The sequence below is a fragment of the Python bivittatus genome, unplaced genomic scaffold (genome assembly GCF_059951505.1).
Source record: "Python bivittatus isolate LINGU-HERP-01145 unplaced genomic scaffold, Pbiv_v1 ctg000020_np1212, whole genome shotgun sequence".
NCBI lineage: Eukaryota > Metazoa > Chordata > Lepidosauria > Squamata > Pythonidae > Python > Python bivittatus.
The window spans coordinates 108,383,293-108,404,872 of NW_028277030.1; the positions used below are offsets into that span (position 1 = coordinate 108,383,293).

The window sequence follows — 21,580 nt, forward strand, 5'->3', positions numbered from 1 at the left end:
TTTATTTCTGAAAAAAAAAAAACACCCATGGAAATTGATTATCTGGGAGTTACAATATACCATCAATTCTTAAGTTACAAAGATAACTTTGTTTAAAATGAACACTCAAGCTGTATGGAGCCTTCTTGCAGGTGACATCATCCCTGATCTTGGTGTCTACACATACAGTGTGAACATGGGTGGGTGGGGGGAATCCTTCACTGTGCACAACAAGGTTCCCATCGAAGCAACAAATTGAGAGTTCAGAGTTTTTGCTTGGATCTGTGCATACAGCTTATCTTCCTGAAGACTTTCCATCTTGTAAGTACAGACATTGCAGGGACTGTGGCATAGTAGTCAGGAGAGCAGGGTTATTCTCAATAAAATTAAATATAGTTTCTGTATAAATAGTCAAAATCATGGGCTCAATTTGGGCATTATGATGCCATGGATTTTTGCTGAAGTAAAGAGCGCAACATTGAGGAGAAGAACCATGTTTATTGCAATGATCACTGGGTGTCTGCTTTGCAAGAAAGAGGGACCCTGAGCAATGGAAAAGCAAAGATTTTTTACAGAAGTTGAGGGCTACAAGGCAGGAGATCCTAGGGCTCTGATTTGCTGGACAGTTTGGGGAAGCCAGGCAGGTCTTTGTCAGCGTATCTGGGGTGAGTTCTACTGTTAGGCAAAAGGGGCCTTTCAGGAGGGCAGCAGAGCTGGGGAAGTCCACTGCTAGAGGAGATGGAATGTTGAGCTCATCAGCTGAGAGAGTATGGACCACTGGGCTTTCTCTAGGCTGCAGTTCCCTGATTAGGGCTGCCCTGGGATTCTACTGTTTGAGAAGGCTACTATTCTTTGGTTTGGATGGGCCTGCAGCGGGACTTTATCTGTGGCAGGGAGGGTCAATTTGGGGCTGATTAGGATTAGGCAAAGTAATGAATTGGGCTTGACCCTGATCATGTCTAAAAGATGTGGAGAAAAGGGTGCAGCCTCTATTTTGTTTGTTCGGTTTATTTTTTCTACTACATATGGACCTTCAACATGCAGCCTTTATGCCAAACTGGCATCAGCACTATGTTGCCATGTACTCACAATATCCTCCTTGGGCAGCCAAGACAATTTCATTCCAGTTTGTCTGTGATGCAGTTTTTCTTTTGTGACTCCAGAGTTGCACAAAGCTTGGAGAACTTCTCCGTTTGTGGGGATTCTTGCTTCACCCATCCTCCTACTGTCTTAATCTGGAACTCCTGATTTTACAACCTAAACTTAATCCTTCTAAGGAAGTTTCTAAGGCATGTCACAAACCAGATGAAAAACCATCCAGTTTGATTTTCCCTGCTTATGCATGTAGTGTGCACCAAACTCTAACTTTATTATTTATTTGTTTATTTAATTCAATTTGGACCCTGCCCGACTCCAAGTGACTCTGGGTGGTTCACAAATAATAACATAAAAACCAATACAAACCAAAAACAAGATGGGATCTGAGTATAATATACAGACACAAAACAAAAAAAACCAAAGCATGGGGCCCCATCCATCTCACTCAAGGCTTTACACAATGCCCACAGGATGGGAGGAACGTGGATGTGCGGGGGGATCTCATTCCAAAGGGCAGGCACCACAACAGAGAAGGCACACTTCCTGGGTCCCAATAGATGACACTGTTTAACTGAAGGCACTCAGAGCATGCCAGCAAGTTTTAGCTGGGCAAAACTTTACTCCCCACCCAGACACATACACAGAGACTCCACATTGCAACTTTCAAACATGGCTGCATCTATCAGGAAAAGTGCATAGAAATAAAACTATGTTTCAATGGGATTTTATGAGGCCAAGCAGCTTTTCTTCACACCAATAGCACAGACTTGATTTGTAAAATGGCTGGATAAATACCACACAGAATATACTGAAAACATGGGTGTGGGAAGGAGTAGCTATTGATTTTTTTTTGTTTTGTCTGTGTGAAGTGAGGGAATGGAATTTGTTATTCCAGGAGCTGCCATAGTTTAGGGATGGCACTGATTGAAATATATTGGTCCCTGCCTCATGGTATCCCCTATTTGTTCTTAGTGGAGTGATGGATGTGAGTAAAGACCATCACACAGCCAGCTTCAAAATGCTTTGCAGGGGATTAGGGAGTGGAAATGGTGCTGATTGGGAGTGGAGAAACTGCAATTTGACTGCCGTGAGTTGAGCTTCCAAACATTTAGGCAAGCCACAGCTTGGTTAAGTTGATTTCATTTTTCATCAGTTTAGTTGTCCAACTGTGGATACATTGAGCCAGTGTAGCAGGTACCAACACTAAGAGTTATCAGATCATATCCTGAAGGGTTCACTAATAGAAGGTAGTCATTTGGATTCAATCCAAGAGCAAAATTATAATCCATAAAAGGCTCCTGTACTGGAGACATATGTTGTGCTTTTGTCCCAAACTCCCATAATCCAGGGGATTGTTTGAAATTGGATTTAGATGGTGATAGTTAAATGTTCCCAGTGCATAAGATCTCTTTAATAAGTACAGGATTTAGCAGCTCACCATCCACATCCTTGAGGCACAGCCTGCATACTGAGCTTGGGAAATATTCAAGGTGGCTACCCTGAAAAATCAGGTGTCCGTCTCGTGCAAGGAGTATTTGGCAAGGAAAGCTACAGCAGCCCAGGAAATACATGCAGAAGCAGCGATGGGCTTCACAGAAGAATGTACATAACATGAAAGTTTTGTAAGTTTTTTACCTGCCTGGAATTACCATGGAAGGAGACTCAAGAGCAGAAAGAGAACACTGATGAAATCTCAACAGCCACGCTCAACCAGAATCCCTCATCAGTTTAAGTTAAAGAGACAAAACATGTAAAGAAAGCCCAAGCAGCTTTTCAACATGATGCATGAGGGTCTAATCAGGTTCCCATTACGCACCATTAAACATGATACTTTTTCTGAAATACTGCTATTGGTTAGCAGTAGCTAAGTTTTATAAATAATTTCAGCCACACCACCTGATCTTCTGCTAAACCACGTTATCCACCAACAAGGGTATGAAAGCAACGCCACTTCATGAGCTTTGCACCCAAATGCTGAACTGTTTTAACCATTCTGATTTTGCAACACTCTCACACAGAACTGTTTTTCTGTGTGGAGCCCTCAGCCAGTACAGCCACTATAATGGGAGTGGAGAAGGCTACTTTATCAGTCACAAATTGATATTTGCAAGATTAAATTACTGTGTCCACTGAGGAATGACAGAAATAGTGGAGCAGGGCAGGGGGAAGAGATAAGAAAAAGCATCTCATTGCCTTTTTTATCCAATTGTTTTTGCCCAAATCTAATTTGTTCTATGTTTCTTGTTGTTGTTGAATAGGCTTTCACATACATTGTTTCCTTTGCCCTCTTTCTAGGTTATTTATGGGAAGATCTAGTTTGGTGGATAGGCTAAACAAAATGTTCTGAAACATTAAGAGACAATTCAAATCTTAGTAACATCATGAATCAGAATTTGAGAACAGTCCAACTTCTCTATTTTACTTTTAAATATTTCATATGCAGCATATTTTGTGCCTCTTTTCCACATCTCTCCAAGGGTGTAGAACATATTCAAGAAGACTTTGAAATGATTCAGCAAAACCGCATGGAAGATATTACCAAACTCCTCCAAACCTTCACAGGCATCTTAAAAGTTTAGTGTTGTTTGTTATACATATAAATGAATTAAATTGCACAACTTTGGTAGCTAAAGGTGAGCTGAATGTTTTATGGCAGGGTTTAAAAAGATTTTTTTTAAAAAACGCAGAGAACTTCAAAATGATATTCCATGTATTGGGGAAAATATTTAAGTCTTGTTCAAAGTATGCCAAATATTATCAATCTGCAGCATAGTCTCTAAGATTACAAAACAGCCACGTGCATAAGAACAATCAAGTACTATCTTAGCTACCTACAGCTGACCTCAGCTAAATCAGAATGATTCACATTTCTAGCTTAGCGCAATGCGCAACAGTGGTGCATTGCTGATCAACTGGTCTAAGTCTGTTCCTCCTACTAGACAGGGTAGTTAAACAAACTATGGAATTTCAAGACTGTGCTTTCTTGATGTCTAAATGAGGACCCCTGGCTTCTTATCAAGAACACACTGTGGCTTCCAACTCTAACTTGTCAAGGCAAGAACCAAAAGGAATCCCAGTTATCCAAACAGGTCTGCTCTGTGACTTTGTTCTGCTTCGGCATATAAAGATTTAAGACATGACATTCAAAAGAAGCCTCAGGCTCTGGGCTACACATGGTCCATTTAAGAAGAAATTCAAAGCACCACAAAAACACAAAAGTATGCAAAACATAACTAACATCCGCTGTCCATTAGAATTTTATTCAAAAAAAAGTCCACAGTGCCAGTTCTAAATGTGCTATTCTTTTGGTCTAAGTCAATAAATCACAGTAAATACTAGTCTTGTTTGTTCAAATATAGCTAAAAATTGCCACATAGACCATTTGGAAAATGAGGTTTGTGTAGTATTGCTCATAAAATTATATACCTTCCCCTTCTTTCCTGTTTTTGTTATTGTTTTTCTCTTTATAAACCGAAGACCAATACCAACAATAAAGATGATTATTGCCAAGCATAAAACATACACTTCACCAGAAGGCAGTACCCAAAAGAGTGTTTTTTATAAATCCAGTAATAGGTTTGACTCACTGCTGACACACCTAGTTATTAAAATGTCTTTAGCTTGTTTAGACATCATCTTTCCTTCCAGAGGGGGAAAATTCTCTTTAGTTCCATCTGATGTCTTCATTAGAAATAAACTGAAGGAAAAAACTGAGCTTGCATCCAAAGAAAATGCCAGTACTTTCCTTTTCTTTGTGGAAAACAATTTAAATAGAATAAAAATTCAGGAGGAATAAAATAACAGAAATGGAATATACCATTATTGGCAGACAAAGAAACATTTTATTTTTATCTTTTAAGCAAAAGAAAGAAAAAAGATTCAAGGGGTTTAATCCAACAAAGCCATCCGTTAAAAACACAAATGTTTTTATTTACATTTCTCTGCTATCCTATCTAGACTTCAGGCAAACTGATTTACAATTGCCCTATTTATAAGCTATTCACTCCTTTGGACAGGAGCACTAGGTAGATACTGAGTGCATACCTCCCATTTTTGGAAACACAGAATCAGAGAGCTGTGGAGCTTGCATCTGGATCTATCACACCCCTCCCCAATCAGCAAGAAAAACCAATTAAACCATCCTCAAGGGATGGCTGTCCAGCCGCTTCTTAAAAACCTCCAGAGGTGGAAACTCTACAACTTCTGTAGGTAGACTGTTTCATAGATGTACTTTATCCTTTCAGTTGCTCACTATAGTAGGAGAGATGATACTGTTTCAGGCTAGAGGTAGAAGTTCTTCTCACACTCAAAAAAGATGACAGGGAGAATGGTAATAATTTAACCTTCCCCAGGGTTCTGAATTTCTATGTACATTAAAGTCAAGGCAGCACTAGGTAAAACTGTTTCACAGAGTATAGGAAAGAGGTCTGTGCAATGTGCCAGACAGATGTTCCTGCAATAAACACCATAACGTCTTACATTGCAATGTTGTCAAAGACTGTCAGTATCTGGTTTGAAACAGAATTCTACCTGGCTTATAATGTCCAAATATAGAGCGCATCCAAACAGAATTTTCCAGTTAAACACTACTGCTGATTACACAGATATGCATAATAAAGTCATGACAAGTGCCCACCCCACCCCGGCGGAAAAGCTCATAAGCTCCAAGTTCATTCAGAATAGAATCAGGACTGTTTTACTAATCGGTCAGTGAGCAAGATGTCTGCAATCCCACAGCAAAACTTTAGGCTAGAGGTTGCCACCCATTTCAAAAGCCTTTTCCAAGAGCTCTACATATTGTAAGAGCTATCGGTCCCTTCCCTACATCCTACTGATAGTGAAGTTGGTTTTAGAAGGAAAAAAGAGATGAAAGAAAGACAAAAAGCCAGCATGAGTGGCCTGACTCATCACCTGTTTCAGCCCATCTCATTTGCAGCCTTGAGAAAATTCACTTACCTACCACACATAGCCCTGAGGGGAGAGAGACTTTGAGAGAAAAAGTATTGCTTCAATCATAGATACTAATCAGGTATTTTCAGCAATCTTCTACACCCTAGTCTCTTCCAGATATACTGGAACTGGAACTCCCAGAACTAATCAGAAAGTTGACTGGGAATTCTGGGAATTGTAGACTTAGTACTTCTAGTAGGCACTATGTTGAGGAAGACAGATCTATAGTTTATTTCCTGATCGACATCAGTCCTTCAATTCTTGATTTCAAACTACCTCCTTTGACTAAGCCTAAATCCAACCAAGAATCTTCATTGACTGGCAGCACCTCTCCAGATTCAGGAAGAATTTGGGGATCCCCTCCCAACTCTACTTTTTTATTTAAAAAGTGCATTGGAGTAGAATTTTGCCTCAGCTAGTTTGTTACTTGATAAAGGATCTATTTTCTTCTAGTGTACTAAAAGTACCATCAAACCACTACCTACTGCACTTTAAAACTCTGCTATACAAAGACTAGTCCAGGCAGTTGCCATGAGTCAAAAACTGTTTTGAATGTGCACACACACACACACACACACAAAGATTTAGGTAGCAACTTGATTTTGATGCCCAGGTCTGCTGACATCTGAATTGTGTACAGTTTTGGTTGCTCAGCTTGAAAAAAAATGTAACAGAACTGGAAAAGATGCAAAAGAGGGCAACCAAAATGATCAAGGGCTTGAACACCTTTCCGAAATAAAAAGACCAGAATGTTTTAGACACTTTAGCTTGGAAAAAAGACAACTGAGGAGAGATATGACTGAGATGTATAAAATCATGCACAGCATGGAGAAAATGGACAGGAATGTTTTTCTCAATCTCCCAAAATATCAGGACTGGGGCCATTCCCTAAAATTGACTGGAAGAACATTTCAAAGAGACAAAAGGAAACACTTTGTTGCACAGCACATAATTATCTATGGAATTCATTGCCAGATGTGGTGATGGCCAAGGACTTGGATGGCTTTAAAAGGATAACTACATGGAGGACAAGATTCAGTGTTATCTCTGGGTTAGTGGCAGCATGTCTTCAAATGCCAACTGGAAAGGAACAATGAGGGGAGAAGGGAATACCAGCTATGTCTTCCCAAAATATTGCTGCCACCTTCCACAGCTGTCTTCTGCACCTTGGAAGAAGCTTATTTTAAAAAATGTGTACCCCATCCCCATTCCAAAGCACTTTTTGCCTTCAAATCTGAGGTACTCACACCATTTGGTAGCTGCTGAGTATACTCAATTCTCATGGAACAGTTTTGGGTATGGTAGTTATCAAGCTTTGTAAACATGGAGTTTCTATATGTCTATGCATTTCTTCTCATAGTACTTCTGTGGGGCAATGTGGAAGTGGAATGTGTGGATGGATGACTATCAGTGATCATCTTTGTAGCTTGCAAGCTGGCCAGTAAATGACAATCTTTGCTGCTCCTTCACTGCCCCCTCCCATTCCCTCTGCGCTTGGGCCAACTGTGAACAAGCTGATCCCTTTATCACCTTCCTCCCACAAAAATAAATTATGACATTTTTCTCCCAACCCCTATGAATCCAGCAGTTGTCTACATTTGTCTTGCAGTTTGCAATAAAAATCTCTGAGTGATGGCAGTTAAAGAAGATCGGCTCTAACTATGCAACTAAATGCCACTGGATGCAACAGTTGTGTCTAACATGATACAGCATCAAACCTGCAACATTTCCAAGAGTGAAGCATGTAGTGAAATTTGCACAGAGAAGCCCCTCCAAGTGGTTACAACTTAGCTGCATAACAAAGGCCTTTGAATGAAGGAGTTCTGAATAAAAAATAAAAGTAGATCGGTTGTAAACACCAGGACCTGGCAGCTCCAAGAATGGAAAATGCTGAAGCTGGGCTCAGGCTCCAGGAAGAAGTCTGAAAAAACCTTCCCATGGAAAAGAAACCATTCCCATAGCCAGCAAAAACCCAGCTGAGGTTTCTGATGTTGTAACAATGTTAGTAATTTGGATTTCAAAGGAAAAGGAAGTTTTTCTTTATTAGGGGAAATGACGAGGGAAGGAGGAACATACATGCAGTTAATATATGACTTCCTGTTCTGAAAACTCCTGTAGATGGGGCATTCTTATGGATTAATTTAGCTGTTAGCCTGATACTTCCATCTTGTTTTCATTAGCCACAAGGTTAAATAGCCAAAATCCCAGACCACAAATATTACTCAATAATTTTCCAAAACAGCTCAAGAAAAAGAAACAATATTAACATGTGTAGGTTTGTACTGAGAAATCATAACACAATCTGGGACTTGTCTAGGTTAACTGTACAGTTTACACTTTTAAAACAGATATCTGTGGTCCTTCATATATTACCCCAACCTTTCTTGTCTACTGCTCATGCTGGCTGGGATTGATAAGAGTTAGAATCCCACATGGACTACAGAATCCCACACGGACCAGAGTCTCCATCTCTAATTTGCATCTTTCAAAGGATGTAGTTGTACTGTACAAATGGAAAGCGATATACGTAGTTCAGTTTTTTAAAAAAATTAGTTCCCATGATTTACTTTTCTCCATAACTCCAAAGCATTAACAAAATGAACTACATTCCTGCAAAATGTGAAACTGATTTGAAGTGTATATATTTTTATTTCAAATTCAACATAATTTCCATAATTCAAAGCTAAATACTGCCAATCCAACTTGTGAAACAAAAGGCTAAATGTTGCTTTCCTTTTTAAGAACCAAAACAAAAGAAAACAAAAACACCAAGTATCAGTATTTCATTCTTTTAACGTGAAGTCATTTTAAACTCTGCAGGCTTGAAAACTGTGCAGTAACCTGTTGTGTTGATCTGGTTACATGCCAAATCTCAGTTTTTAGCTGGGCAGAAATCCTTCTGCTTTCATAGTACTGATTTTTTTTTCTTGTTCAGTTTTTCGTGTAAATTTAACAATAAGGACACACACAGCCATGAAAGATGGATTCATCTAAATATAAGTAGGAGGTCACACTAAAATGGAAAGACACCTGCATTTAATATTACTCTGTCAAAATCTACACACTGTAAGATTTCCAACAAGGGATGTCTTACACACTATTTTTAACGGGCTTTCCATACCCTGTCCCCTTCATGGATCACTGACTTGTCATGGCAAAGGGGCTTGCGTAACTCAGTGAAGCCATGAGCTATGCCATGCAGGGCCACCCAAGATGGACAGGTCATGACAGAGAGTTCTGACGAAATGTGGTCCACTGGAGAAGGAAATGGCAACCCACTCCAGTATCCTTGTCAAGAAAACCCCATGGACAATGTCAAAAGGCTAAAAGATATGATGCCAGAAGTTGAGCCCCTCAGGTCGGAAGATGTCCAATATGCTACTGGGGAAGAGCAACTCCAAGTAGCTCCAGAAAGAATGAAGCGGCTGGTCCAAAGCTGAAAGGACGTTCAGCTGTGGGTATATCTGGAAGCAAAAAGAAGGAGTACGACAAGGCTGTATACTGTCACCCTGCTTATTTAACTTATATGCAGAGTACATCATGAGAAATGTCAGGCTGGAAGAATCACAAACTGGAATTAAGATTGCAGGGAGAAACATCAACAACCTCAGATATGCAGACGATACCACCCTAACTGCAGAAAGTGAAGAAGAACTAAAGAGCCTCTTGATGAGGGTGAAAGAGGAGAGTGAAAAAGCTGGCTTGAAACTCAACATTAAAAAAACTAAGATCATGGCATCTGGATCCATTAATTCCTGTCAAATAGAAGAGGTAGAAATGGAAGCAGTAACAGACTTCATTTATTTGGGCTCCAAGATCACCGCAGATGGAGACTGCAGCCATGAAATTAAAAGACGCTTGCTCCTTGGGAGGAAAGCTATGGCAAGCCTAGATAGCATATTAAAAAGCAGAGACGTCACCTTGCCGACAAAGATCCGCATAGTCAAAGCTATGGTTTTTCCAGTAGTAATGTATGGCTGTGAGAGCTGGACCATCAAGAAGGCTGAGCGCCGAAGAATTGATGCCTTTGAACTGTGGTGCTGGAGAAGACTCTTAAGAGTCCCCTGGACTGCTAGGAGGTCAAACCAGTCAATCTTAACAGAAATCAACTCTGACTGCTCATTGGAAGGATTGATAATGAAGCTCAAGCTCAGATACTTTGGTCACCTAATGTGAAGAAAGAACTCTTTGGAAAAGACCCTGATGCTGGGAAAGATTGAAGGCAAAAGGAGAAGAGGACGGCAGAGGATGAGATGGTTAGACAGCATCACTGAAGCAATGAGCATGAAACTGAGCAAACTCAGGGAGGCAGTGAAGGACAGGAAGGCCTGGCGCGATATGGTTCATGGGGTCATGAAGAGTCGGACACAACTTAACGACTGAACAACAACCACCATACCCTGTAACACGTGATGAAATGGACATTGATGTTCTCTACATTTTGTACATGATACTTTACAAACAAAATGATCACATGTAAAATATTCTGAATGCTGTTAAAACTATAGTTGTGGAGTCCTTGGTGCTCTCTAAGCTTGGTTATTTGCTTGCAGATGTTTCCCTACCTGACTAGGTAACATCATCACTTATCATCAGAGCACTGATCATGTTACCGAGTTGGGTAATGAAACATCTGCAAGCAAACTACCAAACTCAGAGAGCACCAAGGACTCTACAATTCAATCCTGAGATACATATATTCTCTTCTATTGAAAAGTATAGTTCCATGTAATTTTCAGAGTATATTTATTTAAAAGATTTACATACTGCTAATCATGCAGTATATCCCTGGTCCTTGAAACTGTAAAAATCTGACAAGTTTTTTTTTCTCCAAAACCAGTTTGATGCTCATCTATCATGCTCCTCACTCATTTTTTCCTCCTAAGCTAACAAACCACATATTGGTTTGTTTATTCCCTTCCAAGTGAACTGCTCCAGCCTTTGATCATTTTGGCTGCTCTTTTCTGCACTGATTCCACTCTACAGATTTGAATAAGGAAATAATCATATTTTTAATTTTCATTCTGTTTTATTCCCTTTGTAATAGTCAACATTTCTTTTGCAGCAGCCACAACTTTGTTATTCTTTTTTTCACAGTTATTCACCATTACCCCAGGCATTGCTAACTCAGACTCTATTTGCATAGCTGTGAAATTGGGTAATGCATGCAGGCCATTTATATTAAACTGCATTTGCCATTTTATTGCCCATTCCCTCCATTCCCAGTGTGGGGAAATTATTTTGCATCCTTTTAACTTTATCTATCCTAAACAAATTGTGTTGTCACAAAAACTAGCCACCTCATTAACCATTCCTAGCTCCAGATAATTTATGGACAAGTTAAAAAAACACAGATCATAATGCAAATCCTTCCGGTTGTCACTATCCTTCTCTTGTAAACACTGCAAAGACTCACCTTCTGTTTTTACTGCTAGCTTTATGTTCTTTATTTAGTTACTGATCCATAAGACCACCTGCCTTCTTATCTCATGACAGCTAAATCTGTTAAGGATGTTTGGGGGAAGCACTTTGTTCAAAGCCTTACCAGATCATTCTTGCTCCATTAATTTGTTGATATTCTCAAAAGTTAGTGAGACAGAACTTGCCTTTGCAAAAGCTATGTTGATCCTTCTTTAGCAAAACATGTCCTTCTAAATGCTTAATACAATATTTTCCTATCAATGTAACCAGAATATACATTACACTGTTATTACTATTGTTATTGCATTAGGTCTGGTAACCCAAAGAAAGGCTTAAAAATAAGTTTAACTCAACATGGTTGGGTAGGCTTGATACTGGAAATGCAGACACCCCTTCAGTGTCCTACCAAAGCTAGGACTTTTAGAGATACCTTAACTTTTGTAAGAGATCTTCAAATATTCATCTATTATCTCAGCCTGGGACTTTAATTATACATTTATATGAAGCATATATGATATAAAAACACCAAACTAAGAAAGATTGTGTTCACTACGGTTGGCTATAAAGCAGGAGTAGAATCTCTGTGCACTTCTTGATGTTACTGAATACAGCTTCCAACAAGCCCCAGCCAGCAATGATGAGAATGCTGACACTATAGTACCACATCTACTGTAAAATCCCCATCTGTACACATGATGCATAGGACTGCTTTAGACACTATAGGAAATGAAATCTACTTACTGTATATTGGCTATATGCTGTTGCACAGGCTGGTGCTGAAAATGTTCAGGCCACTGATGATGTAGACAGAACGAGGGCAAAGACTGAAGGCAACATGCAGTCTGATACAAAGGTATATGCTTCTGGCAAGCAGTTGCTGAATATTCAGTATGTAAGTCTGGGGAACCAGAAGGCAATGGAGAGGGTGCTGCATTACCAGCCACTGAAAGACATTCTTGCTGACTGCTATGGTTGCTTAGTGCATGATGATACGGGCAAGGATGACAACGCTGTAGCAACACCTGTGGTGTCCTCTGCTCATCTGCTGGAAGGAACGATGCTTTGAGTGTGCCATTAACGTGAAAGCACCCATTTGCACTCGCTTTTCTTCTTGCAGTTTCTTTTGATGGGAGGTTGTAGACTAGAACAGTGCCATCCTTGGCTGCGAGGAGATCTGGACTAGCTGCACCAAATGGAATGCTGCCGTTGCTCAGAACTACAAACTCATTGCTTCCACTGCTTGCAGCCATACTTTAAATTCTGGTGGCCTGTAAAGTTTTGGGAAGGAAAAAGAAAAAGACTAAATTGAAAAATGGCACAGTATTAATCATAACAACACATTTGTCTCAGGTGCTAACGAGTCCTGCTGAATAAAAAAAAGGGGGATGATAAGATGAGGTGGATTTTGCTGCTAGGAACAGCTGGGTTTGGCTCCAGAGTTTTGGGACAGCACCAGAATTTAGAGCTGGGATGGATCTGGTTGTTTTGTTCAGCTACACTCCTGAGCCAGATATGGGATTGCTGGAGCAAGAGCGAAGCTGGAATCAAAATGGAGCAGGGCTCTGGAGCTGAAACTCTCTGCTACCTTAAAATATTGATAACGTTTATGGCAAGCTACAAAATGCAGCGTGTAATTCATTTCATAGGAGTAAAACAATCAAACCTCATTCCAACCTGATCTGAGCAATGCTCTTTCATGATAGCCACCCTGCTTCAGATTGGGAGGCAGAAACATAAGGGACTTCATATGAGTTCAAGTGTTCAAATTTGCTCATACCAGCATTTATTGCTTGGAATGCCTTCTGGATAAAAGAATTATTAGGCCAAAGGCTCCCAATTAATGATTTAAAAGAGAAATCTATTCACTGTGCCACCACTGATGTCTTGTTAGATATACAAATAAAACACTTTAGGTTTGATAAACAAGTTTCTTTTCACTTAAATGCCTAATTATCAAGGTATAGTTATTACCCAGTAATGCTGGTTAGACAATGTTCTTATGCCTATGACAGCATCATACTACTTTACATTTTTTTCCTCTGTGGCTCTGAAACTGGAACAACAATTCGGAGATGCCCTGGGGCAGAGATCCCTGGAGTAGTCTGGAGTGAGAGCTGCAGGTATCTTTTGGCTCCAGAGCCAGACGGGAGCAGGAGCTAGGCCGCTGGAACCACTCCAGGGCTGGCGAACTTGGAGCAATCCCATTTGATACCAAAAGAGTTCGTGAAACTAGCCCCATTTTTCATCCCTTCAGGATGTGAGTTGGCAGTGCTCAATGGTATTCCCATTGCTACTGCCATTTTCATTTTTCAGTAACATCCTGGAATGATACGATAAAAGAAACCTTTCAAGATACAGACGGAAACACAACATCACCCTATTGATCTCTTAGGAATACATGTAAAGCTTGGGGCTTATTAATAGTTGGTTGAGATTCAGTTTTCTAAACATGGGCCTTGCAAGAGCTTTTCAGCACCAGTTTTTCGCTAGTGAACTGTCTGAGAGCTCCTGGTGTTGATCTACAAAGCAACTGAACGATCATGAATACTGAGCACAAGGGGGTTTTGCCCTAGAAATGCCAGGGCAGTTTCACAAAGCTGCTGTTGTTTGCAACCCTCAGGCCCTAAAGCTAAAGGGGGAAAAGGGGTGCTAAATAACCATAACTTAACACTATTGCTCTACATAATACTCAGACAGTTTGTAAACTTAATACCAAACAGCAACTAGTCATAACCTGACAAGCAGGAACATTTTACTTCAGAATCCAATTCCACACATTCTTGGTTAATATGCTCTTTGCCTTCTCACCCCTCCACAATATCAGCACAGAACATTTTACTGAACAAGCAGGGCCAAGAATACAATTAAGCAAATGGTGAAAACGGCAGCTTTCTGAACAAAATACTTCTTTAAAAGACATTAGCACATTTTTCTCATGGACCGAACAAGCTTCATCGTAGCTAATAAAACAGATGTTACAACAGGGCTACATTTCATAAATAATTTTTCCTTCTAAGAAACATACACTCACAGACTTTGTTGTGTATTAAACTCAAGGCAATATTGATAAGCTGCAAAATTACAGAATTATAGAGCTGAGAGGGGCCATTTAGGCCACGTCCAACCCCTTTCTAAGAGCATGAGGCCAAATTAAAGCTTCCCAGAGAGATGGCTGTGTACCCTCAGCAGGGCCACGGTCAAGGAGGAGGAGCCACCAGTTCTCGAGTACACGATTCCACTGGCTGTTTGTTTTCTGAACACAGCATCCATGCTAAATCATCTGATACAGCAAACCGTATTTACATAAAACAGTGTCTACAAACATTTATTCATTTTGGCAGCAAGTTCCCAAAAGGGCTTAATTAAAGAAAAGATAGCTAATTTCTATTTCTGTATTTACTGCTGTTCATTTGACAGGTTGCTAGCAATCCGGGGAGAAAGACTTGTGGTATAGAAACATTAACTTAACAAGTACGTGGATGAATTATAAGTCATTAGAAGGATGGTAACACAGACTACATCCAGCAACCTCATTTCCAGTATCAGATTTTGGACTACTTTATGTTCGCTCTTGGGTAGAATGTGGAAGACATAGATTGTCTGGTTCCCAATAAAAAATTGGGTAGATGATATCCTGCTCTTTTCCCCAGTTTCTCCTGAACCAATCTGGCTAGAGACTTTTGTTTAAAGGAAGGCTAATAAACTGGCCCAGCTAATGTCTGCTAAAAGGATACCAATAGTATTCTCAAACTCCATGTAAAACCTAGCAAACATAGTGGTAATCTCTCTCTCTATATGGACAATTTCCATAACAATACTGAATGGGGTTTTTTGGCAATAATATTGAAAACTGTTTTCTAAGCACAGAAACGCCCTGTAGGTTCAAGAAAACCTGCAATGCTGTCTACACTTAAACACGGTGTTAGATTTTGTATTCACTCAAGTGAAGGTGAATTTTAGATATGGGCAAACATCTCCCATTCCTTCAGGCCCAGTTGACTTTTTCTCTGCTCTAATGTTTTTTATTAAGAAGAAAAAAGAGAGGTGAAAAGGAAGCAAGATTAAAACAACACGCTTTCAAAAAAACCCACTCATCTGGGCTAAAGCCACTTAGGTTTCAAAATAACACATACAAAATAAGATGAAAATGCTGTATTGGAAATGTGGTTGGAAGAGAGCATTTATAAATCCCAATTTATAAGTCTTTAAACAACTTTAAGAATCCACTAAACCACTGAAAACTTTTAGATACATTTTATTCCCTCAAGAGTTATTTTCTTAAAATAAAATTGTATTTCAGAAAACAAGCATCACAACTTTTACATTTAGAAATTCATGCCTTGATATTGTGTGTGTGTATGTGTGAAAGAGAAAGGGAATGAGAAAGAGAATGAGAATGCTGATTATAAATACAGACAAGCAATGTTGGTTAGAAGTATAGTATTACTTGAACTATGCTTCTGTTAAAGAGATGCCGTTATAAGATACTCAAGAAGGTAAAAAATATATTCTCATGCTTTTTTCATTGAAAAAAGATTGCCAGAAAATTAAACTGAGCAAAATGCTACAACATTTCATTAATGTCACTCTACAGGATTCTTCTAAGAAAGCCTCCAGCTTTTCAGTCACAACAATTCAAGTCCAATCCAACAAGAGAAAGGCCAGCTGCAAAAGTTAGTTTTCCTCTGCCATAAAATTGTGGATTGAAAGAAAGAAATTAAAACAGACATAACAGGTGGTGCCTGATCTTTTTATCAGTAACATGTATTTACCTCTCAAGCCACTATTCCTCGGGCAGTTACCGAGTTCTAAAAATGCATAATGTCATTGATCTTAGCTTCTGGCTCTCAGCTAGACATTTTTGAAATTCCCTAACTTCTTTGCTATTCATAATATGTGGGAGTTTTTCTGAGTTTCCTGGCACTAGCTTTTTTATTTTGTTTATAGGCCTCTAGCTATTTCTTGAAACCTCTGTCTTATTTAACTAGGCCCTTCTTTGCTCATCAAGGAAGTATTGGGTCAACTAAATATTGCTCCCCTAAGTTTGAATCTACTTTAAGACGTATCAAGAAAATTTGTGCATCTACAATTCAGAAAGTTTACTCTAATTCTAGTAGTGGTATATTAAAGTTCCCCTTATTGAAAATTAAGTTATTTTTAATCCTCTTCCCCATCACTGTTGCTGAAATTGTGCAGAACTGAAAGCTATAAACCTTCTCTACTCATGGAGATCTGTAGTTGCACTGAAAGAGGTTTGGACATGCTTTAGTTGTTAAGAATGTGCCCATTCGATCAGCTTCTTCATTTGGAAGTGAATGTGCCCTCAGCAAACTTTTGGATTCAATCTGAAGCCACTGATTGCTCTAATGCAAACTGCTTTCTCTTGAATTGAACACCTGGACATTTCTTTCCAGAGGGATAGGTATGTACGTTTACAGCAGAAAGACTAACATATGTTTTTCTACCATAAAAATTAATGCAGTAATTATTGCCAAAAGGTGGGGTGTTGCATGAGTACTTCTCTCCTTCCCTCCTCTGGCTACTGAGTGGTAGTTAGAAAACTATACCAATTCATGAAATCACTGGGAATGCTGCACTCTTATATGACATTTCAAATCTGCTTATGCCCAAGACCAGGCAATGGGGCTAATTCCACCAGCTCTGGAGACAGTCCCCAAAGCAAATGCGTTTCACTAAAGAGTCTGTCTAAATGAAAGGTATCACTTAGCCTACAACAATAGGCTGCTGTATTCTTTGAGCATTCTATGCTGTTACAAAATGGATCTCTCTTTCTTTCACTCTGGCTTTAACTTGGAACCTCTTCATCCAATGAACAGGTTAAATAATAAATAATAAAGCAGTAGGGGTAATAAGGGGAGTGGGGAGGCAAGGGAGGAATGAAGTATAAGAAATTCACAGGTGATAACTAATTTTAATCCATCTTTAAGTGTAAACTTCAACGTAATTACCACTGAGTTGGATCCAGAATCAATTAAGTTTTAACCCCATTGAAATCAAATAGGGCACATGAATCAATATTTTAACAATGCTTAAGTCAATTTCTCTTTATCATCAGAGTCAAATGATACTATGCAGGTGCTGAATCAGCATTTGCAGCCAATGATGGGCTGGATGAAGGCCAACAATATGAAGTTCAAACAACAAGGAACCTTTTAACATCTTACAGAGTAACATTTATTATGGCATCAGCTTTGGTGTTGTACATTTACTGCCATCTTTAGGGTGACATAAATTTCAAATACAAAGAGGACTGAAGTGGAGGTAAAGTGTTAAAGTCCCTTTACTTCCCCATAAAAAAAGTATCAATTTGGACTAGGTCCTTAGTGTTTATTCTGGAGAAAAATAATTGCATAGCTAGTTGCTCAAATTTTAATTTTATGTAGTTTAGGGCACTTTTGGCCAATTCACCAGCTATGACTGTTCCTTGAAGAGAGCTGTACATGCTATGCAATTGTCCTGAGCCTGTTTGATGTGCTCTCCTTTAAAATTCAACATGGTTAAGACCTAAAAGTTTTTAGAATTGCCTCATACTATACCAGCTGCCTTGTGACTTCATTTGTAAGGTCTTCTATTGTAAAAATTTGGGCATGCCAGGCAGTGACTTAAGCCAATGTTTCTCAACCTCAGCAACTTTAAGCTGTGTGGACTTCAACTCCCAGAATTCACAACCAGCACTCTGGGAGTTGAAGTTCACAGCTTAAAGTTGCCGAGCACCAAAAGTGGTCATGGGCCTACTGAATGCTATTTGATTTACCCAGGTATTGGGCTGCTTTTGTTTGTTGTTTTGTATTTGCTCTCTTTGTAATCACAATAAGGTGGCATTCACATTTTTATTAGCTTGTATGTATTATGTATATGCATATATATGTATATACATGTAGGTCCAGGGCATATAAATTTAGTACATTTATTAAATTTGACTCTGGGCAGTTTCCAAATTGATTTAAAATATTAAAAACAAGGAAACAACAAAAAAGGAAGAGTAAAGATGTCAAAAATGACAAAAACCAGATGGGAACAAAGAAAAACAATCCACACAATCTAAAGGGGGCTTCAATCACTTGTCCCAAAGGCCTGGGCAAAGAGCCAGGTCTCCAGAGCCCTTCAAAACGCCAATAGGATAGGAGCTGTTTGAATCTTTTGGGGAATCTGAAAGCAAACACTGCTACAGAGAAGGCTTCTGGGGTCCCGATAGTTGATATTGTTTAATCAAAGGTATCAGCAGATGGCAGCTGAGGGTGATCTAAATTTGCTAAGCTTGGAGGCACGGGTGGACCTGGTTAATACCTGGATCAGAGACCACTGGGGAATACCATGGCTGTGGCAAGTTAATAACCCCAAAGGCTGGAGTCGCAAAATCCTTCTGTACTCTTGCCAAAAACTGCATTGTTGAATTCATGTAGTCACCTGGAATTGAACTCACCTTGAGAACAATTTTCTCTTTTTAGGATGGCTTAAGACTCATTGTTGGTTTTGAGTGTCAGTTATTATATATTATATTAATTTTATATCCTTCTTACATCCAAATCAATTATTGCTCTTTTGCACTTGGTTTATGTCTGCTGACTGGACATACATTTTGAGTAACAGTTATTGACTCATTCATTTAATGGAATCTTCTTTACAAATCTATCAGCAAAATTGATCTGCTGACATTATTCAGCATAGACCAACCCAAACATTTAAAATTAATGTTTTCTCCTCTTAGTCTTAATAATTTTACATACTTCTCCTGACCTTGACAAAGAGTTTCATGTCCTGTGGTGAAGAATGGACCAGGAATGACATTTTCTCTAACATTAAGTTTTCAGAGATCAGCAGAGCAAGATCGTAAAAAAGTAAAGTGCAGGCAGACAACAAATGGATTAAATTTAACAATGCACATTATTTTCATAATTTCCAGCAAAGGAATAAAGGAATCAATCACTCATCAGAATGGGAATAAAAATGGAGAGATGAAATTAAAAATTTGATGGTATCGTGAAGATGCTTAAGCTAAAGAAAAACATGACTGTATTAGATGATAGCATGTCTCTAATAAAAAGCAGTCTTGCTTGGATAAGTCAAGTCAACTGGTTTTCATGTTTTCACACTCCATCCATCCATCCAAGATGCCACTGCATCTCAGCATAGCTGGCAAGGAAGGATGGCAAAAAACAAGTGCCACACCTCACCACACACCCGCAGCTGTCATCAGAACATACAGACTTTTACACTTACATTTTAAACCTAGAATTCCAGTTTTTGCTGTTAAGACAAATAATAATGTTTCCTCATTGTACAACAATGGTTATTCTGATTTTAACGAAAAGCAGTACAGAACTATTACACAGACACAAAGGTTCACTTAACAGATTCTCTTTTTCCTAACAATATCATACCTAAGAGACTTTAACACAAAGCTGGTTTTTGGGGGAGGGTCTAACTTAAGATAAAAGATAAAATAAATTTAGTTATTTTGTTCTCTTTTAAGATAAAAGAGAACAAAATAACTAAAGACACTACAAGCTTGAGATATGGACAGAGAGTTTAATTAAAGAGGTAAATGTTTATATAATGTATTTTGGCTATAATTTGTACATACCTAAGAGGGCTTTACCCTCAACAGAGTTTTAAAAAACATAATTCTTTTGTCAGAAATACTACTCCTATTTTTACAATATCAGTTCAGTATTTATAGTATTTTTTAATGTTTCCAACTTAAACAGTTTTCATTAATACAAGAATATTTGGCATTTATTATAAATTATAATCATGCACTTAAAACTGTAATCTGCTTTGCAATTATTTTTAATTAAATTCAGGCTAAATGGTCTAAAGAAAAAAAAAGAGAGAAAATAAGTTTTTACCGGAACCTTAGCATGATATGTTATTTTTCCAAACTGCAAAAAAAAAGTGGTTGTGTTGAAAATGATACAGAGGCCTGCAATAAATTATGTAACCAGGGAATGTCAATATTTAAACTAACACAGCAGTGGAGCTTTCTGTAAAGAGAATACATTATACATGAATAAATTCATACACACTATTCCATGTGTGTGAAAAATTACATAACGGAAGAAGTGTATAGACTAGCTCGAAGACAGGCCATTCTAGATTTACCATTCAGTAATCAAAAGTTGTAACAAGCACCGCATAGCTGAAATAAATGAAAGTGGCTTCTGACACACAATAACCTTAATAGGTATTTCGCCTATAATTCAAACATACATACGCTTTTTAAAAATAGTTAATTATATGCACAGTTTCAAAATGGTATTTTATTTGGAATACCTTAAGACATCTGTCTCCAATAGCTGATTTTGCCGTGAAAATCTAACATCGTACTTCCAAAATATACCAATGAGTAGTGAGCACATTTCTTCAGAAGCCTTTCAGTGCAGGTCTGCCTAACTTGTGTTATCTGAAGAGAAATTTATAGTACAGAACACATTTAATTGTCTAGCATCTACCATCCCCAGGATTACAAGCACAGTCTGCTTTCTTAAATAAGCCCCATATTGCAAATAAGAATCTTTGCAATCACTGGATAAACAAATACCTTGTTTCACATTGGTCAGGACATAAAGACATAACCCCTAAATCTGGACTGAGCTATTCCTATCATAAAAAGCTTAATCAAGTTTTGCAACCCGTCTGGGCATATAAAGTCTCCATCTGCAACTGCAGTCTCCTTCTCAGCCAACAGTTCTACGCATAAACTCATCGATGCCAAAACAAAACGGAAAAAACCCACAGCCATCCACCTTTATCCTTACAGTAACTCACCTAATTCTGAAATCCTTGCTCTCAAACGGTACGAAAAGCAGCAGAGCAGAAACGAAAGATTAAGACCTTTCTTTCTGGAAGGGCTGGAAACACAGTCGTTCATGCTTAGCAAATACCTCGCTGACGAATTTTAAAGCTTTGCCTTGAAATGAAGCACCATTCACAGCCTCCACTGAGCAAAGGCGATTGGTTAACAGCTCCAATCAGCAGAAACAACAGGAAAAAAACAAGTTGGGGCTGCCCTGCGATACTGCAGAGGCGAGCTGGAATGACACTCAGATGCAAATTGCCTTGAATCGGGCTTGCTGGGGGCAGGAATTTCCACTACTTACTTGCCTATAGG

The 21,580-nt window shown here is 38.8% G+C and overlaps 1 protein-coding gene across 8 annotated transcripts in view; it reads right to left on the reverse strand.

Moving 5' to 3' along the window:
* The window catches only part of DISP1 (dispatched RND transporter family member 1), an 82,546-nt gene that overhangs the window by 22,839 nt on the left and 38,127 nt on the right, over nt 1–21,580 (reverse strand). For 4 of the 8 annotated variants that reach the window (XM_088146296.1, XM_088146314.1, XM_088146325.1 and 1 more), the window contains one exon: nt 12,190–12,716. In XM_088146296.1, coding sequence (XP_088002422.1) covers nt 12,190–12,698 — 509 coding nt within the window. In that variant the 5' untranslated portion in view covers nt 12,699–12,716. Of the gene's footprint in view, nt 1–12,189; nt 12,717–20,742; nt 20,934–21,010; nt 21,108–21,237; nt 21,498–21,580 lie in introns of those variants that run through there. The other 4 variants (XM_088146304.1, XM_088146298.1, XM_007434408.3 and 1 more) reach the window with 4 other exon arrangements.